The 10414-nt window shown below is 35.7% G+C and overlaps 1 protein-coding gene across 1 annotated transcript in view; it reads left to right on the top strand.

Moving 5' to 3' along the window:
- LOC107702851 (vinexin-like) overlaps positions 1-10414 on the top strand; it is a 48856-nt gene that overhangs the window by 7578 nt on the left and 30864 nt on the right. The window contains exon 2 of the mRNA XM_016505279.1: positions 9168-9223. Coding sequence (XP_016360765.1) covers positions 9212-9223 — 12 coding nt within the window. The 5' untranslated portion in view covers positions 9168-9211. The remainder of the gene's footprint in view (positions 1-9167; positions 9224-10414) is intronic.

Here is a 10414-nt window from a genome sequence, read left to right as displayed (position 1 = left end):
TCTTTTTGCATTTTAATATTCACAGACACTAGTTCATATCACGATTCGAATTAAGTGGCAGTGGCTACTTTTGATTTATTTGTGCTAAATTGACGAATTCCGTGGCATTCCGAGCTATAGAGTACATTACGTTTTTATGAATGGACTCCACGATCCCGTCCGCGTTTTCGCAGAAACCATATGGCCCTAGAAATGTAACCACACTTCACAACATTTCGGCTTGCCCTGTGTGTTGTTTGAACGAGTTGCAGGGGTGACATCATGTCACAGGGTCTCTCTTTCTCTCTCTGTAGCGTATGCGCCCAGATGCGTTCTCAGGTACCGAAATTTGGCACCGATTGATTTAACGTGAATCGGTACTCGGTAGTACCGACGCAATTCGGTCAGTACCCTTAAAAGTACAGAGTTCGGTACCCAACCCTACTAAATACATTAATGTATGCCAACAAATCTAAATTTTATGGGTTCAATCAAGTAGAAATAGCTCTTTAAGGTAACAATTGCAAGTCACCATAAGTCACAGGAGGATGTGAATGGATGCTGTTGTGTCAGCTTGTCATGGGTCAGTATGAACCCAAATTTGTTGTTATTACACAACATAGATTAATCAATATAACATTGTATTTCAGGGCTATTGCAGGCTGTGGGTTTAAATAGACCCAGTTTTTGATGAAACCAACTAACATGTTTTCTTAAAAACAATCTGACTAAAGCAACACAAGCCTGCATAGAGTATCACTACAGCCTGATTCATCATCAACATGTGGAAGTGATTTGACCGCAGTAATTAACTTACTGACCCCTGCAGTCTACCAGACATTCATTAAGCAGAGTTTGTGTCCTAATCAAACGGGTTACTCCTCACAGATGGTATGCGTGTTCGCTGCTTGGAGCTAAAGGCCGTAATGCTTAATAATGTTGGTGCCGGAACTCTTAGTGGCTCATAAAAAGCAGAACCCTGATAAAATGTTAATGATTTTTCATTTACATCTTACAGGTTTCCTGCATGCCTGTTCTTATAAAACGAGGTGAAATGCAGATAAGAACTAGATTAAGAGAGGAGTAACAGTGTTTTGACATTTTAGATTGTGCTTTTCCCATGAAGCATGCCAAAGTTTAGCCTGAGAGCAAAGCTTTGGTCTACTTATGTGTCGTTGCAGCCTAAAAGACGTATTTAATTCCCCTCATGTTGTTCCAAGTTTGTTCTTTCTTCTGCATAACACAAAAGAAGATATTTTGAATGTTTAAGCTGTTTATACACTCTAAAAAATGCTGGGTTGTTTCAACCCAATGCTGGGTCACGTTGCAGCCTAAAAGACGTATTTAATTCCCCTCATGTTGTTCCAAGTTTGTTCTTTCTTCTGCATAACACAAAAGAAGATATTTTGAATGTTTAAGCTGTTTATACACTCTAAAAAATGCTGGGTTGTTTCAACCCAATGTTGGGTCAAATATGGACTAACCCAACTGTTGGGTTAAATTTTGGTTACATTTTTAAATTAACTTTTTAACCCAACAGTTGGTTTAGTCCATATTTGACCCAACATTGGGTTGAAACAACCCAGCATTTTTTAGAGTGTACAGTAGGGTCCAAAACATACCTGAATCCACTGGCTTTTATTTGCACATCTTTTGTGTACCATAAAAGAAAGTAAGTCGTACAGGTTTGGAATGATGTAAGGGTGAGTAAATCATGACAGAATTTTATTTTTTGGGTGAGCTATGCCTTTAAATAGACATTCACAGACTGTTTAAAGTGTCTTGCACAGTACAGGCTTTCTAAAATCAGAAGCTCCATTCTGATTGGCTGATGTATAGTTTTCCTGGAAGTCAGAATGCAGTGGTGTTTATGTGGTACTGAGATCCACTTTAATGTGTATTGCGATATGATGGCCCCTTCCTGACTAATTGGACGATCATGGCTGTTTTATCTATCTTAAATGGATAAAGGTTTTTTTAGATTCTGAATGCCCAAATTTTGAGTAGATCTTCCACAGTAAATACTCTGCAGGTGACAAACACATGGCGCAATATGGAGCTTCAAAGATGTTCTCAGATTGCAGGACAAAAGTTTACAGAGTCCTCCGCAGGGACATTCCTCATCCCACTCATCCACATCATCCCATTACCTCCCCCTTTATCAGTTCATACAGGCTCTTCAAGCGAATACATTTCAGAATTGTGTGTTGTGTACAAATATGCATTGATAGAACTGTTTCTTGAGCAGCCAATCAGCATATTAGACTGATTTCTGAAGGATCATGTGACACTGAAGACCCTGATTTAGTAGGTGTAGACCTATATAGCTTCTGATGCAATTTTAGGATGTATACGTATACACCATCCAACACAGTGCTGTATGTCCCAGACGAAAACAAAGGACAAATCTGATCTGCTGTCAGAAGAATGCAACATTTATGCATTGCAGATGCTTGTTTGAGTTTTGTAATCTGCAAAAATTGCTTGGAGCGCTCAAAACAAACAGCAGTAATGATCAACGTGTTCTGAGGAGGAATCCGAGCATATTTCACCCACGGATCTCTGAGGGAGACGTGACCGTATTAGGCTGTGTTTCAGGAGTCTTCTCCCTATTCCTGAGAGAATGTTGTTCGGTGCTGTATGCTCTCTCTCTTTCACACTGCTCATTTAGATAATAATGGTCTAAGGAGCCAGCAACATTGCCGACCAGTCTACAATCTCTTCACTCGCACGTCAAGGCATAAATGTTTTGATTTAGAGATTTGTTGTTTCAGAATGCCACCTTTTAAGACAGTAAGTCAGTGGGTTGACTGAACAACTAGTGGATGAATTAGTCTTTAGGAAGCCCTGTATAATTAGATTTTTTTGTGTTGACCTGAACCTAATCAGACGTTTTTCTTTGGGGGAACGTAAATTGTTGTGTACAAATATGCATTGATAGAACTGTTTCTTGAGCAGCCAATCAGCATATTAGACTGATTTCTGAAGGATCATGTGACACTGAAGACCCTGATTTAGTAGGTGTAGACCTATATAGCTTCTGATGCAATTTTAGGATGTATACGTATACACCATCCAACACAGTGCTGTATGTCCCAGACGAAAACAAAGGACAAATCTGATCTGCTGTCAGAAGAATGCAACATTTATGCATTGCAGATGCTTGTTTGAGTTTTGTAATCTGCAAAAATTGCTTGGAGCGCTCAAAACAAACAGCAGTAATGATCAACGTGTTCTGAGGAGGAATCCGAGCATATTTCACCCACGGATCTCTGAGGGAGACGTGACCGTATTAGGCTGTGTTTCAGGAGTCTTCTCCCTATTCCTGAGAGAATGTTGTTCGGTGCTGTATGCTCTCTCTCTTTCACACTGCTCATTTAGATAATAATGGTCTAAGGAGCCAGCAACATTGCCGACCAGTCTACAATCTCTTCACTCGCACGTCAAGGCATAAATGTTTTGATTTAGAGATTTGTTGTTTCAGAATGCCACCTTTTAAGACAGTAAGTCAGTGGGTTGACTGAACAACTAGTGGATTAATTAGTCTTTAGGAAGCCCTGTATAATTAGATTTTTTTGTGTTGACCTGAACCTAATCAGATGTTTTTCTTTGGGGGAACGTAAATTAGTCACATTCTTGTGTCCAAAAACAACTAGACCAGTGGTTCTCAATCAGGGAAACCTTTCCCTGCAGGGAATTATATTTAATTATTTAAATATATACACTTGCATTCAGAAATTTGGGGTCAGTTTATTTATTTATTTAGAAAGAAATCGATACTTTATTCAGCAAGAATGAATTAAATTGATCAAAAGTGACAGTAAAGACATAATGTTAGAAAGATTTCTATTTCAAATAAATGCTTCCTATTAATCAGTGAATCCTGAAAAAAAATATATCATGGTTTCCACAAAATTAAGCAGCAAAACTGTATTCAACATTGATAAAAATAAGAAATTATTCTTGTGCTGCAAATCAGCATATTGGAATGATTTCTGAAGGATCATGTAACACTGAAGGCTAAAAACAACTCAGCTTTCCATCACAGACCAGCGAATCTACAATTCAAAAGATTGGGGTCAGTAAGCTAGTTTGAGACTTTAGTTCAGCAAGGATTTATTAAATTGTTAAAATGGACAAATAAATGCATTAAATCATACAGTAAATACATTTAAATTTAAATATTAAAAAATATAATAAAACACATTAATATGATGCAAAAAACAAAAAAACAAAAACTTTTGAATATTAGTATATGGCTGCAGCAAGAGAGTTTTAGATTGCAAACTGAATGTTAAAGAAAATAAATGAACAAATCCTTTAAGATAATAATAATGATAATAATAAAAATAAAAGTAAAATTAAGATTAAATATGGAAAAATAAAACTAGTCAAACTCACTAATGGCCACTGTGACCCATCCCTAGTTTTGAGTGGTGCAGGATATAGTCCACTGACAGGTTCATACACATGTATAATCACACACACACACACACACACACACACACACACACACACACACACACACACACACACACACACACCCACACCACTCTCTTTGTTTCCTCCATACATGTAGAGACATAGCAATAAATCAACACTCCTTCATGCTCAGTTGTACCATTTCCGAAATGGCTATTGAGTATTATGGGTCTTTCTTTTATTTTGACTAAAAAAACTCTTGATATATGACTTCACAAAGCATGCCAGTCTACAACAAAAGCTTTTCATATTTATAAATGTAAAAACAGGCGAAAGGTTCTTTATTGTAAAGTGAATGAATGAATGGCCTTGGTGTTTAATTCAAAGAACTGACATCTTTACCCTTTTACAAACTGAGAATGAACATGAATGATTTGTTTGTAACATTTTAACGTCAAATGCAGTTGTGATCCTTGCATGTGTCACATCATGTCATGAAAGGGAAATGGACACACGGTTTAATCAGGGTTTGCTTTTATGCTATCTTATGGGGATTTCAAAATGTTTTTGTAATGTTTTGTATGCACCCACACGTGCCAAACCCACTTTCCTTTTACCGTCTAACACAAAATAAGTTGTTGAGGAAAATGTCCTGGCTGGGTAACACTTAATAATGACTCTCATCAATAAATCATTAACAAGCATTATATAATGCAGATCATTAGTTAATATAAATTCAAATAGCTAGAAATGTGAAATAATGTGCTTGTTAATGTTTACTAATAAACATATTAAATATTACCTAATGATTAACAGATCATTCTTTCATAGTAATTAATATGCTTACGAATGTCATTAAACTTTTAATTCATATGATCATGCACCTTGAAAATCTGCAAATGGTTGTTATACAATGATTAAAAGCTTTTGTTAATGTACAACACTTTTGCTGCAATTGAGGTGGGTTACGAGTAAGGTTAGGGACAGGTTTGGTGGTATGGGTTGGTTTACGGGTTGGTTAAGGTGTAAGAAATGTACAGACGTCAATTTGATTACTAGGCTATATGGGAACACGGTTTATATGACATTGTTTTGATAAATAAACAAGTATTTTCTTGAAACACTGTTTTGTTTTCTCCTGTTGATGTAGGAATAATATAAATGTTGAGGCAATAAAACATGTTTTGCACCCAAATTACAATGTTTGTTATGTCTTTAGCAAGCATTTATCTAAACTTAACTAACCACCATTTACACAAACGTTGTTGCAGCAGCTAAACTTTCAATGCCCATAAAGATACTAAATGATTAGTAAACATTTACAAACATTTACAGATGAAGAATAGTTTCCACTATTGGGTAGATTGGCTACTGCAAAAACATGAACAAATGATTAATAAATGATTTGTAAAGATGTGTAAATAGGTTGAAGTCAGGTCATTCGGGACACTTTTTGCCATTCAGATGACTGCTCATAAAGCTACTAATGATTGGTAAACATTTATAAACATTTACAAATGATAAATAGTTTCCACTTTAGATTGGGTGCTGCAAAAACATAATTAATTAATAAATGTAGATTTTGTTAAGATGTGTAAATAGTAGAAGTCTACACAACAAATGCAGACCATAAATATGTGACCTTTACAGACGGTGATTATGAGTTAGTTAATGAATAATATGTTAACATGAGTAGTTTGGGAAGTGCTTAAAATGACTAATTAAGCTATTTTATTCACAACATTTGTAAATGAAAAAAGAGCATTAGGTAATATGTGAACTAAATTGAATGACAATTAAGCTTTTAATCATTGTATAATTTCTGTTCAAATCATTTGTAGAGTTGTAAAAAGTGCGTGATTGTATGAATTGAAAGTTTAATGACATTTTTAAGCATATTCATTTATATGAAATAATGATCTGCTAATCATTAGGTAATGTTTAATAAGTTCATTAGTAAACATTAACAAGCACATTATCTCATATTTTTAGCTATTTGAATATATTAACTAATGATCTGTTAAGCATTATAAAATGTTTGTTAATGATTTATTAATGAAAGTTATAATAAATTGTTACCTCCCCCAAGAAACTTTGCGTTCGCTTGCAAAACTTTTGTGTTTCCTCCGAGAAACTTTGCATTAATTTTCAAAACTTTTACATAGGCTTGCAAAACTTTTGCATTCCCCGGAGAAATTTAGTGTTCATTTGTAGAACTTTTGTGTTCCCCTGAGAAACTTTGTGTTTGCTTTCAAAACTTTTGCGTTCCCCCAACAAATTTTGTTCACTTGCAAAACTTTTGCGATTCCCGGAGAAACTTTGCATTCACTTTCAAAACTTTCTACGTTGGCTTGCAAAACTTTTGCATTCCCCAGAGAAACTTTGTGTTTCAAAAAAATTTGGTGTTCGCTTGCAAAACATTTGCGTTCCCCTAAAAAACTTTGTGTTCACTTCCAAAACTTTGCTTTCAATTGCAAAACTTTTGCATTCCCTCACAAAAATATTGTGTTCCCCTCAGAAACTTTGCGGACATGGTAATGGAAAAAATATGAGATGGGAGTATTGCAATATCTTTGCCTTCTTTTACAGAACATTTGCATTCCCCCAAAAACTTTGTGATCACTTGCAAATCTTTTTATTTTTGCGAGAAAATGCAAAAGTCAATGCACGGTTTTGGGGGGGGAATGCAAAAGTTTTGTGAGCAAACCCAAAGTTTCTTGGAGGAACGCAATATTTTTGAAAGCAAATGCAAAAGCAGTGCAATATAATTTTTTTCTCCCATCTCATATTTTTTCAATCACTATGTCCCTTTAGGGGCTCTGTAGGTTTGAAATGGCATGAGAGTGAATAAATTACAGAAATGTAATTTTTTAGTGAACTATTCCAGAGTCCTATTTCACTTCTGTCAGTGAGTTTACCCTCACTAATTAATACAGTACATGCAAATCCATGTATGTTAATAAGCAGTGCCACTCATGCAAATAACCCCCCGCCCAACTGTGGGACCCTAACTGAGAGATCATTGTGAAGCACACATACATAAACACACGCTCAATTGTTGTTTTCTGTTATGTAATGGAGCTCATTCAAGACTGGTGAGTCATCTGGGCCAAGAGAATGAGAGAAGAGAATAACCCAACATATAATCCCCTGTGTGAACAGCCCAATGTTCATAGCAGATGGATACAGCATTCATGAAACTGACGGATATCATTATGGTCTCGGTTCATAGTTAATCATCTTACATGGAAAGCACATCTCTAGGAGCGCTTGCTTCATGGTTTCGCTCTCTGAGTGGGAAACATTGATGTCAAATGGAAAGCTAAAGTCATATGAAACATTTCATGTTGGACAGCTCACTGGTTGCCATGATGACTGAGTTTTTTTGTAGAACTGTAGGAAAATGTTCTTATATTTGAAACAATTTTGCTTGTTTAAACATTTTTTGGTTCAGTTATTTGGGAAGTTGTTTATACCAGATATTCTGATTGGTCATCTGTGGTTATGGCTTGTTGGAAAGTTTGACCACTGGTCATTGTTTAGTTATTCAATGCCATGGCAACAGTGCAGGAATGTCCACGTTTCAATGTCTTTTTTGTGTGTAGTTTTCTGGGTTTGCACATATAATAATTACAAAAAAATGAAATGAAACAAACTCTGTACAACAGCCACTAGGACCATGCCACAAAATGCTTCTGTCCAAGACAGTGAGAAAGCAAAACATGCAAAGAATTGTTGGGATTGAATCCAAGAATGTTTGTATTATCCATGTGTATGATGAGAGAGAAACACACTGTAAGAGAAAAGGAACAAAGCAAACTATAAACAGCTTTTGTGAGAATAAGCAGCAGTTAATAAATAAACTTTAACACACACACACACACACACACACACACACACACTCACACTCAATTGAAAATACAATTTGCAATTGCTTTTTAAAAAAAGTCCTGAATATTCTTCCATAGACCTGAATATTCTTCCATATATATATATATATATATATAAATTATACACATATTTCTCAGGACAACAAAGTATGTACGTAAGAAATAAATTGGGCACTCAAAAAGAGCTTCTTAATACATTCATGTCCTGTCAGTTCTGTGGTTCAAAATAAAGCTCCATTTAGTTAATTAATGGATTTGCATCTTGATTGAACTCTTTGATGATTCACATCTGTGGTGAGAACAGAAAGTGGGCTTGGTATTGATTATTCCTTCATATATTAGCAATCAGTGTTGCTTAACGATGTTGTCACTAGATTCAGAGATTTGCTGTGTTTCAGTCACTACTTCATATTTGTTTTCCATTGTCTGACAACAGATGCATATACTTAAATATATTAAACAAATATGAGAACAGCTTTATTAGGAATTTGGCTGGAATACAGTATGTGAACACAGAGAGTAGAAGAGAAGCAAACAGACGTACTGTTTAAAGGGCTGACACTAGACAGAATGGAAATATGATCCAGTGACATCATGAATATGCTAATTATCACATGACGTCATCTAGCAACTTTTCAAACAGGATTTAGCTACTTTCCATTGAGAATTGTTGGCAAGAGTGGCAGTGATTCAAGTATATAAACATTTATAATTAAATACTGTTGTCAATTACTGATTTAAATAAAATAGAAATAAACAATAAAGTAACATTTCAAAAGTCCTCATGATTTAGCATTAAATGTTTTTCATTAAAAGTGCCTACATGAATTCTGCATTGTCAAGAAATGACAGTATTTTGAATGCTGTTTCTTTCAGGCAGTGAGTCTGAGTGATTACTGACCAGGATCCCTGCAGATGACATGCAGTCTCAAGTAAGACAAACTCTCAAAGCATCTGTTGAAGGTCAAAACTTGCTTTCTGCGTTTCTCAAACCGCTAAACCCATGTTAATGTGAAGTACTTTGCACATGCACTTACTTATGATCCTTGGCAGCTCCTGAACCGTTCAGCATCACCTCGAAAGATGCCCTGGAATCACAGAAAGAAAGAAACGTTACAAACAGCCCCTTACACAATGATAGGAGGAGAGAAAGAGAGAGCTATTTATGGACTAGACTTGGATTTCCATGAAAAAGCCCCAGTCCCTGTTTCCCCAGCTCACAAAGGCATCTCCATGATTTAACAAGATACAGTTTCACAATCTGTGAGAACACAGGGATCTTCCCATGACCCCTAGAGTACACATGGAGAGAGGGAGCATTATTCAAGTCACAGAGAGAGCAGAAAGTGAGGGATGGTGGGGTTCGAGTCAAGAGGAAGAGGAAAGGAGGCCAGGGAGATGTTTTGCAATGCAAAACTTACGCAGTAATGTTAACTTGCTTTGGTGAACTCTTCATGACCCTGTTGGCCGAGAGTCACACCTTAGGGAGTCAAACCTGAGGGATCTTGCTAAAACAGGGCCCTAGTTTCTACTGTTGTGGCCCCTCAAACTAAGCTCACAAAGGGTCCTTTTCTATGTAAGAAGGGTGGAGCATCTTCAATGGACAGTTTGTTTTGATACTTTGAATGGGCAACAAATAGAGCTAATAAGAGAAGAGATTTATCATTACTAAATTTGTGCAAAGTTCCAAAGCGTCCAAAAACCAGTCACTGGCAATATATAATATAATGTAATATAATATAATGTAATGTTATATGATTTATAATAGTAAATACATTTTGAACAGAAACCAAAATTAAAGTTTTCATTTAGCTGAAAACTGGTTGAATATTGTTGGATTGCGAAATTTCAGTACATCACTACCCTTGTGAAAAAGAGTTACACTTCAGAAAAGAGTACTTACTATGCAAATAATATTCTTTAAAATAATATTCTAAAGTGTGAACTGAATGTAATGTTTAGTGACACTTAAGTTCATTTTATTTACAATTAAACAAATATATTATAATTTAAATTGATATTAAATGCAATTAGTTGAACTTTAGAGTGCTTAAAGGGGTCATATGATGCGATTTCAATTTTTCCTTTCTCTTTGGAGTGTTACAAGCTCTTGGTGCATAAAG

Source organism: Sinocyclocheilus anshuiensis, unplaced genomic scaffold (assembly GCF_001515605.1).
Source record: "Sinocyclocheilus anshuiensis isolate Anshui unplaced genomic scaffold, SAMN03320099.WGS_v1.1 scaffold366, whole genome shotgun sequence".
Lineage (NCBI taxonomy): Eukaryota > Metazoa > Chordata > Actinopteri > Cypriniformes > Cyprinidae > Sinocyclocheilus > Sinocyclocheilus anshuiensis.
The sequence above is the reverse complement of the archived record's forward strand: the minus strand, read 5'-3'. Positions and strand labels throughout refer to the sequence as shown.